Raw genomic sequence first — 15,860 nt, forward strand, 5'->3', positions numbered from 1 at the left:
TTAATTGAAACATATTCTCTTGAAGGGTGTTTCCTGCAACCACAATGAAATGAATAAATCCAACCTGTTAGAATCGACTAGACCGCAAAAAATTTACTATTAACGAATTTCAAGGGGCCGTCAATATTTCAGATATATTTTTTTAAAAGCTTGTTTCACTTTTTGTATTCCCAAATATCACTACGAAAAAGCGAAAATAATAATAAATGTTTTATTATTTTTGTGAGATTTATGCTAAATAAATTTGTAACATCATCTATAAACTTTACTCAAGTCTCATCTTATCCCTATCAAGCTACAATCTCTTAAACCAGAAATGCTAGTGGAAAGTATGCAAAATACCTCTTTCTTTCAAAGTTTTCAAGTCATACTAGCTAATCTCGAAAATCCCCTTGGAGAAAAATTGAATTTTCCCAAAGCAATGACATAAATAGCTGCATTTCCGTGCAAGCACATTATATACCTTTTTATCACGTCAATGCAGAAATTATCACCAAACTGCTTCAACTTTACATCAATTTTCAGTGCTTCCAAGATTGTTTGGAGTTGGATCTTCTCTCTCACTTTGATGTTACAGAAAAGTATTTTGGTAACAATGTGCAAAATACCGAGAGATGTAAAACTCCTCTTCCGCTTATTTCATACAGAGTTTCTTCAAACGTTCGACATCAAACAAAATATGCGCAATATATTTAAATGTTGTACCACCCCTAGTTAATGTGGGTTTCTATCAAACGCTAAACGTTCTTCACCTTGAGTACTGCATTCAGTAGAATATCATCAGTTAAGTTGCGCTTTTCAACTTCACTTTGTTTACACGACGTTTTCAAGGCGAGTTTCAGATTTTCAACAGAATCTGCCTGTAATAAATACCAGGTTCGTTCCGTGCGGTCTATCATGTAGAATATTCGAGCTATTTACAGTCTCTTTAAGGGTAGTACCCTTTTACACATTTAAATGTCAACGCTTCTAATTAAAAACACAAAAAAATCAAAATAAATTTAATTAATAGTAAATGAATGAATGTTTTATCCACTTAACAAAAGTAATATATAGATAAACACTTTAAAAAATGAGCTGTATAAAACGTATTTTCAAATTTTCTAACAAAATTAAGATGTATAGAACTTTTTGCTCGGGTCCTTGGCCATATCAACCAAACTTTGAGCAGGTTTAAAGGGCAGACCGTAAGCACTCTGGTATGCCTCCATTTTGGCAACCAACTTTCCAGCACCGTATTGGTCAACCCAACGGAATGGACCGCCAGTAAATGGGGGGAAACCCAAACCAAACACTGCACCAATGTCGCCTAAAAGCATTAATTGACTTGTATTCACACCTTTATTTCAATCAAGAACATTTTACCTTCCAACGGACTGGCTAATATTTTCTCTTCTAGGCAAAGAACAGCTTCATTTACAAAGCGAGCTGCCATACGCAAGGTTTTATCTTCATCTTCAAATGGTCCTCTGGGTTCCAAACTGTATTTCTTCAGTATGTTAACAGTTTCTAGATTAACCTCTCGATGTTTTGATCCCTTTTCATACACGAATATACCTTTACCCGATTTGCGCCCCAAGAATCCTGCCTTTACAACTTCACTCAAGATGTTCTGATCACCCCCAGCAAAACGTTCCCCAAATGCCTTAAATAGAAATTGAGGTTGGTGTAAACGTTTCTACAAAAGTACAACTTAAATCACCTTGAGGAGATCGGGCCCAATGTGACTAGCAACATCTAGTCCAACTTCATCAGCCAATGTGGCTGCTCCCACAGGAAACCCGAATTTCTTAGTCAGTGAATCTAAGTCTTTAGGATCGACGCCTGGAAATAATAAGGCTTAAATGGTGGCTTGTTATATTATTTGTGGTTATATCTGAACGCCGGGTATTGGAAAATTTATGAAAATGTCACAATGTGAATATCCCATTACCTGCCGATAAGCAGGGTGATTGTCCAAAATTAGCCTAATCCAAGTAGACGATTTTCAAAATACCTTGTCAACGTTAATATAAAAAAAACAAAAACCTAATTACTTTTTTTTATTGCTGATAAACGAAATTGTGTGTCTGGGGAGTTTCAGAACAAGAAATTTGAATTCGTTGAACTTTTCTATTCCACGTTGAACACGTGTGTGACATGCAAATGCTCCTTAGAAGGATAATTTTTTCAATCAACAAGTTATAGATCTAGAAATACAAATTTTCGAAGCCGATTTTCCATCTATGTTTGAGTAGGTCTTGTAAGAGCAATCCTCATAGCGTTATATTTTTTCACCAGATCGTTATAATTAACAGACAAACATTATTTGCTTTAACGACTTGCCGGTTCTATGGTTTTTTTGGTTGCACAAAACTAGTTCAATACCAGTTCGCTTTGAACTGGAATTTAAGAGCTCAGGGTCCGTTTGATTTCAGCTAAACCAAAGCTTAAGCTTCTCAAAAGAGATTGTCCAAAGTCAATCAGAGCATGACCTCCGAGATCACCATCCGTGTGACGTCTTCTCGTCGGGCACATTTAGTTTTTAAGAGTCCGGTAGATACAAGAGGTGAATTGATTACGTGCTTAGCAGAGTCAGCAACACAAATTAGAGGCAAACGAGTTTCGATACATCTCGCAATGTACTTGCATATGCTTCTTAAATAGTTTCAAAATTTAACAATCTGCATAGTTGATTTTCATATTTGGGAAAGAAGCAAATAAAAATACCGAATTTCGGCTTGAATTTGTTTCTTTTACTTCTCTATTTTTGCTAACTTACGTGGACCCTTTTTTTTGCTAAAATGATGTAGATGTCACGCCAAAAAACATTGCATCTTGAACCGATCGGTTCATTCGTGAGGTACATTTGAGAAAAATCTTTCGAAAAGATGGACGACATCGAACTTTTAACCCTTATTTTGTTAAAAAGGGAGGAAAATAAGAACAATTATTTTTTAAAAAATTATAATACAATTTTCTTTTAACCCTTATTTTGTTAAACGGGGAGCAAAACAACACTCATAGGGCTATTTTTCTCCATCCATTTTCTTTTACGTCAAAAATTTAATAATTTTTATCTTCGTAAGCATAAATCGATGGATATTTTCGGACTTCGTCAATTAAAATGTCATTCTCATTCGCTGAAAAACGAGCCATTTCCCCAAAATCGTACTTGCGATTGCGATTTGACTGGTTCGCATACCAGTTGAATCGCATTAGCTGCGTCTCGAATCGCCCTACCGAAACCGTACCTTAAACAGATATTTAAATTACCTATTGAGTGAGTAACACTCAATATACCCGCGATGCAACGACACTGTCTGATAAAAAAGTTGTGTTTTCAAATGGAAATAAATGTAAATAAGGCACCCAATAAAATTCGACTATGAAGTACAGCGACCCCTGAAATAATTGTAATGCGGTAACATCAAGTATACGTTGACCCCATCGTCTATCAAAATCAAAAAAGCAAAACCTATCCTATCAAAATATTCCAGACAAGTACGGAAATCCTGAGATTTTAGGAACATTTTATGCAGTAAACTGATCATACTAGAATTTTAACGTACCTCCGTAAAGACTATACATTTGTAAACCCCAAATGAAAGATCACGTTGAAGAACTAATAAGAAGCAAATAAGAAAAAAACTCCTACCCGGATGGAATAATAAGACGTTTCTCTAAAGACTAGCATACCTTCTTGTAACAGTCTAATAGACTCAGCCATCATCGCACTTAAAATTCGCGTAGTATAAAAACCCGGGCCATCTCCAACAGTGATGACGACTTTTCCTTGCTTCAGTCCAACATCGACAGCTAAGGCAGTGGTTTCTTTGCTGGTCTTATCAGTCGTAATAATCTCCAGAAGCTGCATTTTGTCCACTGGCGAAAAGTAGTGCATTCCTACAAAATTCACAGGATAATTTTACAGCGGTCGGTACTTTGAATGCACTTACCAATTACTTTATCCGGCCGAGATGAGGCAGCAGCAATATTCCTAATGGGAATAGCACTCGTGTTGGTAGCAAAAACGCATTCTGGGCGGACTACGGCCTCGACCTCCTTCAGCACTTTGTGCTTGATACTTAAATCTTCAAATACAGCTTCAATAACAACATCAGCATTTTTGAACGAATCATAATTCAGAGTGGCATTGAGATTTGCTAAATATCTGTCCTTGTCCAGGCTGAAAATGGATTAAACCCTGCTCATTAAATCGATTCCATTAGATTCATCTAAAAAAATACTACCTGGATATTCTCTTTCGTTTAACAGCATTATTAATTCCGGTGCTAATTTGATTCACTCCTCTCGCTAACCCATTGGAATTGGTATCTTTCAAAATAACATCATACCCTTTATCTACCGTCACATGAGCAATACCAGCGCCCATCAAACCTGTAAATAACATTCAAATAAAACTTGAAAAATACAGAGTGATTACCAATCAGGTTGCACGATTTTAACTACCAAAAATTTTACGACAAAAACGTTCACAAAAACATAGAACCCAAATGCTTTGTTTACGAGATACAGGGAGTCATTTTTAAGCCCGAGAGCTTGTAGGAGATATTTATCTGAAATTGGAAAATATTAACTTAAATTTAGGGGGTCAATCTACAGGGTGTAACTTTTTCTGTTATGTTTATGGTAACGTTTGCCAGACCATTATTTTATGCCACGCCACTGGTAATATATTTCAAAAAAATTGAATTTTCTATTTAATTTAGAAACTTTTTCACTTCTTGCATTGTGTTTCAATCTGTTATCGTTTTCAGTTTATTTTCAAAAGCACTTCAGTTATTGTGCAATACATAACTAATAAAAAGAATACATACAGAAATCATGCAACCTAACTTCAGGTCACCCTGTTTAACTAATAGACAAATAATATACCAGCTCCAAGCACAGCCACAGTTTTAAATTCCTTCGATGGTTTTCCAAAGCGATTTTTTTTGCACTGAGTTTGACCTTGGAAAAGACTTATGAGACCTTTGGATTGAGGAGTCATAGCCAGTTCGCCAAAGCCCTTAGCTTCAGCTTCATAGCCAGCCTCTTGCCCCTTATCTATTCCAGTACGGATAACATCTAATATCTGGAAATTAAACCAGCCGTAAATTGCAAAATATATTTTTTAAATATAACCCACTTTCAATGGAGCTGGATATAATCCTCCCGACATCTTCATCACTTGAGCTTTGGCTTTTTTAAATATTTGATCTTTTACAAAATCATACTGGAGGGCCAAATTTAACACTTTCTCCGTCAATCCCTTCTTCTTTTCAGTACTTAATTTTCCGGAAGCTATCTGCTTCGCGACATCGATGGCAATAGTCTCTAAATATTTTCTAGTACAATTTTCCGGTGTATCCAACCCGGGACCCAAAGGATCGACTAGCAAATCGACTATGCCGAATGTTTTAGCCTTGTCCGCTTTCAAAGTTTTTCCAGTTAAACATAAGTCTAGAGAATTGGGCACTCCCGCTAGTTTTGGGAGGCGCTGTGTGCCACCTCCACCTGCACATCGAATATATTTCAAAAAAGTCCTAAATAAAGATACAGTATAATTTAGGAAAACGCCACCTGCCTGGTAAAAGCCCCAACATAACCTCAGGGCAGCCAAGTCCAGTTTTTTTATCTTTTACGGCAATTCGATAGTGACACGCCAACGCAGTTTCCAGTCCTCCTCCCAAACAAGAACCCTGAATAGCGGCTACAAAAGGTTTTTTGCTGTTCTCTATTGCAAAAAATATTTTGTGTCCGTCTCTGAAAATACCAAAATTTAAAAGTAAGTAGCGTCAGTTAGTTGAAGGGGCTACACTTCGAATATTGCATATTTTTCTGCATATGTCTGCATTGCATATTTTCGTCCAAAACATTTGCTTTAACATACTCTAAAAATCAAATTGAGATCATGACATTACTGTTGCGGAATGCGTAGTTCTGTGATAAATAACGCCTTAAACCAGGGGTGTAAAAATCGCGGTCCGCAGGCCTCATCTGGCCGAGATGAACATGTTTCATCAGCCAAACATGTTTGCGGCCAGTCAATATATCCGACGCAAAGCAAAAATAAAATAGAAATGTGAATTAGAAACGAAGCCAGCATATAAAATTACAATATACTTTATTTATAAACTATGCGGATCATTTTAAATTGTGCGCGCGAAAATATAAAATTGTAATTAACTGAGATGGAGTCCGTTTTACAGCTTGCTACAAGGCAATGGTCAGATCATTTAAAACTATTTATTTCGGGAAAAAAATTACTGAAAAATGAAGATTTAACGCACTTCCCAACGGGCAACAAAAACAAATCTAGTTGAGGGAAGAAGGAAGCAGGTGTGACGACGACACACTGAACAAAATCCAATCAAACGAGATATTTTTTGTAATAAGTTCCGTTTACTCTATTTATCTTAGAAGATAATTTGAAACAAGGTTTAAAGATTTAAAATCTTTGGAAGACAAAGTTTGTTTGTTTTCTTCGATGTTCTCAATATCTTCATATAGACTTAGTAATATAATAAATGGAAGTGAATGAGATTCAGTGCGACTCAAATTTGAAGGCAAAATGCATCGGTGGTCAAAAAAGTGGGTGTGCCTGAATTTTAGAAATTTTTACATATGAAATTATTTCCATGTTTAGAAGTACTTAACTGTGCGAGCAATTAATTTCTGTTATGAATGGAAATAAATCACCTGTACTAATAAGGCTCACGTTGGGTCAACTTTGAAAGTACTATCGGCCAATAAAATTGGTATAATAAAATCTCCCCAAATGGGAAAGATACTGGCAGAGAAGAGATGCCAAGTATCAGGACGTAAACAATAATTTAAATTTATTATGTATATGTTTATTACAATGTAAAATTTAAAAAATATATTTGTTTCCATCAGCATTGATTTTTTGGCGGCACACCTAAAGTTGTTTATTTGACCCAACTGAGCTTTTGAATTTGCAACTCCTGCATTAAACTATAGGTATTTTACGATGATCGCTTTAGAAAGTTAATGGATAAACTAAATTTTGAAAGATTTGAATTATTCGCAATCATCTCAACATTCAGTTCTATCAGTTAAATAAACCCGTTTTTATGTGCCTTTAGACCTGTTAGTTTTGATAATTTACCCAAAAAGCAACCGGTATTTAAGTAATGTTAATGGGCAGAACGCTGCTTACAGGTTCGAATCAAAAACATTCTGATCAAATTTGAAATTTAGTGTTTTATTAATATCGCAGTTTGTATTGAGAATTATAATGATTGTGATGAGACTATGACTTTATATGGCATATTTAATTTTTTTAAAGGAATAGTCTGTATAAAAGTAGGACCTGATACATGCCTGCAAGTCAACCTCTTCTATGACTCAAAGTTTTCATTGTCGAATAATTTGTCATTTGAGCAGTATCGGGGACAAAGTTCTAGACTGAATCTGTCATTTCTTATAAAAACATATTTTCAAAAGCGTTAGTGATAGGAATCCAACTTTATACCTAAAACTGTCCAGAATCTTTAACAGAACTTAAATTTATAGAAATCTACAGGGTGTTCCATATCAAATCAGCGACTTGACGTCTATTCCGGTCTAAACCGATCCTCGTTTAAATTTAAAAAAAATTGAACGTATAGAGTAGAGTTGCTTTAGCAAGACTTGAGAACGTTTCGGTATTAGTGTAATTGTATTTTTCGAGTTACGGATAGCAGCCCATACTCGTGGGCCCACCCTGTATCGACAGCAGATTTTAAATGGAACAAAGTTTTTAAAGTAGAATTAAATTTAGCAATTAAATAAGCTCACTTGGAGATTTTGGTTACTTCATCTGCTGTTTTACAGTTTGCGATCATATTAATGTCAGCTCCGGCAATAAAACAGTTTGGTTTTTTGGAGATCAGTACACATGACTGGATTTGAGGATTTGCTTCGACTTCTGACAGAACTTGAACAACTTCATTCATAACTTCCTGGCTAAGAGAATTGACCTGAAACAAAAATTGCGTTGTAAACATCAATATTGAAAATTCATAAGCTAATTATTGACAACGTTGACAAAATAATGACAGGTTTAATTTTTAGCTAAACGACATAACATCATATAATCACGTTTCTACTTTAATGGCCCAGAAACTATTAACAGAAGGGGACACCATATACATAAAAAGAACCAATGGTGCACTGCGAAATGCGATTGTAACTGTGATCGATCACAATTCGATGTGCGTAAAGGTAGAATGGTTTGAAGATGAAGAAACGAAGGGCAAAGAAATTCACTTTAATAACGTATTATCGTTAAATCCTGACATATCAATCATAAAACCTGTTGCAACTGTTGCTGTGGGCCCTAATAAGAGCCTAGACAAATGGCAACGGCACGACAATGATAAAAGAAAGAACACTGATATCAGAGTTCAATCAGCTAAAACTAGATATACTCAGTCCCATCTTGAGAACAACTTTAGGTAGGTTTGAGTTTGTAATATAATTACGAAAGTTAAGTTGAAGCGAATTTTTTGCTAGCGATCAGCTAAGAATTGAAGGCATCGGTTTCAGTAGTGCGCGCATTACTAAATCCGTTATAGAAACTCAGTCAAAACACAAAGATAAAGGAACTTTGAAAAGGGTTAGCAAACTGGAACAAGACAGGTAAATCAACATATTTGAGTATAGTAGTTTATTACCTTCCATCTTATAACTAAGTTATTATTAAATTACATCATGCGAGACTGTTTCGTTTGCAATGGTTGACATTACAGGCGGCCTATTATATCTTTATTTAACAAACAACAGAACTGAAATTCAATGAAAATAAAGGCAGGAATTCCGCAGGATGCAGTTCTTAAGTGCATATAGTTTTCAATCGATATTAATTATATTGGTAAGGTTTTGAAGAACCGTGTAGAATGTGTTTTCGTATGTTGATGAGACAGTTTTTTTTGTAACCAACCCTGTGCGAAGCAGAAAAGAACCTGAGCGGAATAAAATGGGGCATATTTATTATGGTATCTAGGAAGTTGAAAAGCGAAGAAATACTTATATGCAACTTAAATAAGATAATATTGCTACTCCAGGGGAAACAAAAATAAAACATGGAGGAATAAAGTTTACATTCAAACAAAATTTAAAAACTCCACAGGTCATCAAAAGTGCATTTGGCAGATTTCTGTCCTAGCTTCAACAGCATTGAAAAAGATTTGGAAATACTTCTAAAGCTACGACAGCAATAAATCAGAAAAAGACAAAATAAACAATAATATTATAGGGTTTCCTCGCAAACCTAGGAAAAAATACAAAAATTAAGGAGAAACACTGATCTGCAATGACTACATTTTTCAAATAAAATCTAAGAAAATGAACGTGGAAGTCGCCAGATACAAATTCAAAAAATTATATAGACTACTTTATTTCTACCGACAAATAGATACTTGAAATTCATTCAACAAATCCACAACAGATATCGACCATAAAATGCTGGCAGCTAAAATGCATCTGAATAGAAGAGTAAACACTCACGAAATACAGGCATAGAAGCAATTTAAATTCGGCAAAAACAATTAATAATAGCAATTATTGTTGAAATTAAGAGCCTGAGAAAGTATATGTATGAAACCATTGAAAAAGACCTACACGTTTCAAGACTGGAAATAGGCAAAAACAGAGGAGGAAATGTGAGTAAATTAACTAAAAACGTAAAAACGTTAATGGAAGGAAAAAGAGCCCTCCATGTAAAGAAGCCAAATAAAACAACATGTTCAGAATTAATTAATCCAATAAGAAATAAACTTGAAAGAAATAATTGAAATGCCATGAAACTTCAATTGAATAGACCATAGAAAAAATAGAGTGAAAAGTATTCAAAACCAACAAAGCACAGAAGAACAAGACTTTTTCACCGAATCACGGATAGTCGAGAATTACTTTCAAGATCTATAGAGATCCGCAAAATCCTAAAGTAAAAGCACGAAGAAAAACATTATAGAAAGTACAAAACATAGGATCAAGGAGCTCCATATATTAGGCATGGAGGACACAGTGCATTTTCATGGGTTGGCGCAATGATACCGAAACGGCTTTGTGCGTCAACACAACGCACCGGTGCCGTTTAGTATGCAGTAAACTCATAATACGATAAGTATGTTTGGAAATCATAGACAATGTGACATGTGAGGTAGGCCTGGGAACTCAGTGAATTTTTAGGAGTTGGCGCAGTGCTGCGCAAATGAATTGGTGCCCGAACCGAAGGCACCGGCGCAGGAACTCAGTTGCTTTGCTTGGGAAATGTGGATAACTTTTCTTTAATTGTTTTTAGATATGTTTAAAGGGTCATTTTTTAATATTTTAAAAATTTCTTCAAAATTTTACGGTTTTACCAAACTTACTCTTGCTTCTAAGCGCTCAATTTTCTAAAGTTTAACTTAAAAATACTGACAATCTTAAGGTAACTCCCGCTAAAAATTACACAACACAACAATCGCCTCCTTCGTCTAGTCTCGGCTCTCTTAAAGCTCTAATATTTTTCAATTAATGACTTATACTAATTAACCGACCGAGTTATAACTCATTAACTCAGAGAGCGGCAACAACTCAAAAGCGCAACTCAACAGTGTTACCCAGGCATGACGTGATATGTAGTCGCCCATGCGTCATGGGCTTTCAATGAATGAAATAAATGTTCTCGTCGCATAGTCACAACATGTTTTCTTCCTGTAAAGCCTAGATGTCTCAGAAGCAAATTTTCGGAGAAACGATACGAATATTTGGATGATTTAACAAGTGTCGGAAATCGTTTATAGAACATAGTTTTCAGTGTGATTATTTCGTGCTAGAAATTTTCCAGTTTGGCGATATTAATTTTTTAAGAGATCACCACATTTTTTAGGGCTAACGTTTTTACTGCGCCGGTGCGATTGGTTGGTATTTACTGATTCTACTCGAACCATTTTATAAGCATGCGATTTCTCGAGATAAGTTAGCAGTATATGTTATTTGAAACTTCTCTGAATCAGCAATAAAATTGTAATTATGATATTTGCAGGTTAGTTAGAAGGAAAAACCAAGCTGCGGCAAAAGCAGAAAAAACCGAGCTCATACGTAAAAACCAAAATAATCCGCATTGGGAACTCACAAACATGATTCGCCAGTTTAGAAGACAAATTGAATTTAAGCCTTTATCGAGCCAAGATACCATTGAAGACCATCTTATTACTGTTGCGGTTCGAAAAAGGCCACTAAATGCAATAGAAATTAGCAAAAAAGAGATTGATATAATCACAGTCCCTAGTAAGAACCAGATAATCGTTCATGAGCCTAAGCATAAAGTTGATTTGACAAAATATCTTGAAAACCATATGTATAGATTCGATTATACGCTGAACGAAACCAGTTCTAATCAGATGGTTTACAAATATACGGCGCAACCGCTAATTAAAACAGTGTTTAATGGCGGGTTTGCAACTTGTTTTGCGTATGGACAGACTGGATCTGGAAAAACATATACTATGAGTGGAAATTTACATAGCGATTCCGACAAAGGCATTTATGCTCTCACTGCTAGCGATATATTCAAAAGCGCAAAATCAGCAAAATATCGACACAAGTTCATAATTTCTTGCAGTTTTTTTGAAATCTATGTGAAGAAAGTATTTGACTTGTTGAATAATAAGGCCGCTCTTAAAATCCTAGAAGACGAACTACAGCAAGTTCACGTTGTTGGGTTAACTGAGAAAATAGTGACTTCAGAAGATGAGGTTTTGAATTTGGTACTACAGGGAAATAAGGAACGTGCTTCAGGGCAAACTTCAGCTAATTCACAGTCATCCAGGTCGCACGCAATATTCCAGTTTTATATCCGAAACCAGCTCAATCCTAATTCCGTTTATGGAAAGTTTTCTCTGATTGATTTAGCCGGAAATGAAAGAGGAGCTGACACATTTTCGTTCTCAAAAACCACACGTCTCGAAGGATCTGAAATTAACCAAAGCTTATTGTCACTTAAAGAGTGCATTCGAGCACTAGGACGGAAAGACGCACATCTTCCATTCAGGGGTTCGAAGCTCACCCAGGTCTTACGAGATTCTTTTGTAGGAAACAATTCCAAAACTTGCATGATAGCTATGATATCTCCTGGAGTTGGATCATGTGAAAATACTCTAAACACGTTAAGATATGCGGACAGAGTAAAAGAATTAGGTGATGGCAATTCAATACAAAAATTAGATAGAAACGCAAAAGACGCAAGAAACAATTCCAAAACTTGCATGATAGCTATGATATCTCCTGGAGTTGGATCATGTGAAAATACTCTAAACACGTTAAGATATGCAGACAGAGTAAAAGAATTAGGTGATGGCAATTCAATACAAAAATTAGATAGAAACGCAAAAGACGCAAGCAGAACTTTTGGAACACAGTGTGCCTTAACAAACAGTATTCAGCCCGCTGCTGAAGAACCAAAATCAAGAAAAGATGAGAAACTGCTAAAACACAATACAGATTTGATTACAATTTTACAAAAATACACAAAACAAGCGCAATCTTTGCTGGAAGTAAAAGACGCAGATGATGATACCTATTATATCAACATGAACATTGTTGTAACAGATGCCATTTCTGAATTAATAAAAATTAAGAATTTAATACTCTATTTTGTAGTTTTGCAATAGAACTGTAACCGAAACTCAACTTTTGTAAAAATCATACGTTTTGGCCGAAACATTCAATCTTTCTCTTTGTAAAAAATATGTTTTTTTCTTTTCCAAGCGTTGTAGTACATTCACGTTGCTGATGTTTTCAAAATCAGAAATTGTGAAGGTGTGTGGTATTTTCACATTTCAATACAATAGTTTTCGATACAATAGACATAATTTAGTAAAGCTAGTAAGTAGGGTCTTGTTCTGCGAAAATTGCAAAAAATCTTACAATAGGTACCTTTACACTTACGCTCTTATCGCTCGGTTTGGGAAAGACGCGCCAATTGCGCGTACATAAGTTGACGAAAATCGTGGCGATCCCAGAGCGTCGCTAGAATGGGCCCTTTGCATGAATTTTGTTTTTGATTAAAAACATACTAGAATACAAGTTGAACGATCTTCTTCATTCATCTCATCACTTGAGCTTGACAAACTCGACTCTGGTGATGCGTATATTTTGGATTTTGCAAGTGTTTTTATTGGGAATAAAGCAATAATTTCAGAAGCAAATTTGATAGGTGAGCAACTTTGGGACAACGTATCTGACCGGATTTGCATTGTGATGTCGTACTTCTATACGTAGATCTCAAATTTACTTGTACTGCTACATCGACCAGTACTGATTTAGACAAACTAGCATGCCCTTCTCGTTCAATTCCAGCTGAAGTTTCTTCTTCACATACGATGTCCTTTTTTGAAGTTTTAGGTACGTTATGTTCGTGTAAAACATTCGCGACAATTTCAAGTCTCTTACGCTTGAAAAGTGCACTACGTACAGGCAGATCGAAAGTTCGTTTTCTATCTGTCTGGCAGGCAAATTTGAGGGGAATTTGATGATGACCCCATGATTTTCCATTCCATATAATTTTCCATCTCGTTTTCAAGCTAAAAAGTAGATATAGGTATACATGTGATAACTAATCTAAATATTATCTACTTTTGGTATTTACTTCAGAGGAGCGAAGAAAACGTAGCGTAGAAAACGAAAAAAATAAAATAAAACTTACTTTAAAATGGTTTTCACAAACATAAATGCAGCTTTTCGACGATATTTTATTGGAATTTCGTCGCGCCATTTGAAGCCATTGTTTTCGACGTTTTTCGTCCAAAGGCACTTTTATAAATGTTTTTATGGTGTACACACTGTAGTACTGCTACACGCAGGCACCATACAATATTTGTAAGTCATTTTCTTCAAATCACTAAGCACCCTTTAAAGTTGACTTGAAGAAAAAGAAAACGCCGGCATAACGTGAACTAAATGCAAACTGAATATCAAAGTCGTGTCTAGTGACGGCAGCCGTCCAGCAAATGCTGGCTCATACGCTAAATAGAAACTCAAATTTAAATTGCTTATAACTTCCTTGTGTGTGATAACTTCATAAATTAATACAAACCATAAAATATTGAACTTGTTTAACGCATGATAGCAATAATTATTTTATTTTATGATTTTAATATTCGTGTTAGTCTAATAATTTATAAATGGATCAGGAATAGGTAAAATTTAATTTAATTTCCTTTTGAATGTAAAATATCTTTTATTTGCAACATTTAACATTCTTTAACGAGATGTTGTACATATTGCTCTTCTTGGGTTTGTGTAAACTCTTCTTCTTGAGTTTCTGTATTTTTAGTCGTAATTTCTTATTTGCTTTGTATAATCTTTCACGTTCAGCACTAGTTCGTGGTTGATGAAAGCTACTTTGAGTTGATTTATTACTTAATGCTCCTTCTTTAGCACGAAATCGTTTTTGGCGTTCAGCATTACTTAATACTTTTCGCATTGTAGCATGTTTTTGTGACTGCTCTTGTGTATGTTGGACATGAACGTCTGCTACAACTTGTATCTGAATAGGACTAAAAATCAATTAATTTTGGTGATTGGAAGACGTTCTATCTGTTTAAAATAGACTGTAAAACGAGGAAGAGCTATAGAGACAGGATACACTTGACACACTATATGTATACATAATGTAAACCATCGCGCGTATGTTCAAAATAAAACATCTAACTGAACTATAATCCAAGGCTAAAAACATTAAACTAAATTGAGTAGATTTAATCATAAAGGAATCAAAAGGTATATGAGGGGAAAAATCCATTTTGAAGCGTGGTAAACACAATTAATCATAGAAATAATATAGACAATTGAAAATAAGCCCTAATAAATTCGTTTTACATATTTTGCAACTATTAGCTAAAGAGAGATCCGTATCGTCTTAACATCACGAATGTGTTGCGTGATAGAAAATAAGAAGACAGAACCCATGTTTTCTGAATTAACCGAGGTAAACTCAAATATTTTTTCAATTAAATTCAAAACATATTTATTACATATTATTACAAAACAGTAATGATGTTTATCATTTTATGTTAAATATGAAAGATTACAAAATAGACATCTAAATATTGATAAATTTGTTGTTACAAAATAAAATAACAAATAATAGAACATATTATTGCATTAAATGTTATTAATAATGGTTGTGACACTTTATTTGCACTTAATCTTGAGCCTTTTTCATAAATTGAGCCTGCCTTCTTTAGAAAATATCCGCTCAGCATCTGGTTTAACAATTGTCTCCGATGAAAATCACTAAGCAAGTAGGTAGTAATATTTTATTAGTTCGGAACTTTGAATCGTGCAATACAATGCAAATGGACATCATCTGAGCAGCATCTGGACTACAGACGAAGAGTAAGACATAGGGAATCGGTACCGAAATGATTCTATCGATACGATTTAATTTAATTTAATCTTTTCTTGATGCGAATTTGCGTCCACAATCAATCAGCCGATTTAAAATAAGTCCAACAGTTTTCCACAAACTTTATTGTAGTGGATCTTAGGCACAATTTTGTTGCACAACATCGATTGTTAGTTCTTAAAATAATATTTAACAGTATACGGCAATGTGCAATCTCATTTGCAATGATAAATACCCGGTCGTTTGAAGATGATTTTCAAAAGTTTTTAATACATTTTTCTGCAAATTGATGGACGATCCGCATTTATTTTGCACTTAAACTGCTTTAGCGTGTATAATTTTGTGTGTACTTTAATTGGAAATTTAAAAGAAGGCGAAAGTCTAACAGGCATTTAGTACATGAGCACCCTTAACCTAGTATTTGCAGTATCTGCAGCTTCTCCCTTGATAATTTGTTGATTCATTGTTATCAGCGTTA

The 15,860-nt window shown here is 34.9% G+C and overlaps 2 protein-coding genes across 2 annotated transcripts in view; one reads left to right on the plus strand and one right to left on the minus strand.

The window, feature by feature from the left end:
• Window positions 1-986: 986 nt before the first annotated feature.
• LOC109535049 (trifunctional enzyme subunit alpha, mitochondrial) overlaps window positions 987-15,860 on the minus strand; it is a 16,690-nt gene continuing 1,816 nt past the window's right edge. Inside the window, exons 3-12 of the mRNA XM_019900863.2 lie at window positions 7,786-7,967; window positions 5,570-5,748; window positions 5,132-5,499; window positions 4,879-5,077; window positions 4,233-4,380; window positions 3,939-4,168; window positions 3,679-3,885; window positions 1,703-1,824; window positions 1,366-1,645; window positions 987-1,309 (exon numbers count right to left, since the gene is read on the minus strand). Coding sequence (XP_019756422.1) covers window positions 1,113-1,309; window positions 1,366-1,645; window positions 1,703-1,824; window positions 3,679-3,885; window positions 3,939-4,168; window positions 4,233-4,380; window positions 4,879-5,077; window positions 5,132-5,499; window positions 5,570-5,748; window positions 7,786-7,967 — 2,112 coding nt within the window. The 3' untranslated portion in view covers window positions 987-1,112. The remainder of the gene's footprint in view (window positions 1,310-1,365; window positions 1,646-1,702; window positions 1,825-3,678; window positions 3,886-3,938; window positions 4,169-4,232; window positions 4,381-4,878; window positions 5,078-5,131; window positions 5,500-5,569; window positions 5,749-7,785; window positions 7,968-15,860) is intronic.
• On the plus strand, window positions 8,041-12,647 carry LOC109534017 (kinesin-like protein Klp10A). The gene is made up of 3 exons (XM_019899562.2): window positions 8,041-8,444; window positions 8,503-8,628; window positions 11,018-12,647. The coding sequence occupies exons 1-3, from the start codon at window positions 8,101-8,103 to the stop codon at window positions 12,642-12,644; spliced, it is 2,097 nt and encodes a 698-aa protein (XP_019755121.2). The 5' UTR covers window positions 8,041-8,100; the 3' UTR covers window positions 12,645-12,647.

The sequence above is a fragment of the Dendroctonus ponderosae genome, unplaced genomic scaffold (genome assembly GCF_020466585.1).
Source record: "Dendroctonus ponderosae isolate FM_Combo_2020 unplaced genomic scaffold, Dpon_F_20191213v2 Dpon_F_20191213_3, whole genome shotgun sequence".
Lineage (NCBI taxonomy): Eukaryota > Metazoa > Arthropoda > Insecta > Coleoptera > Curculionidae > Dendroctonus > Dendroctonus ponderosae.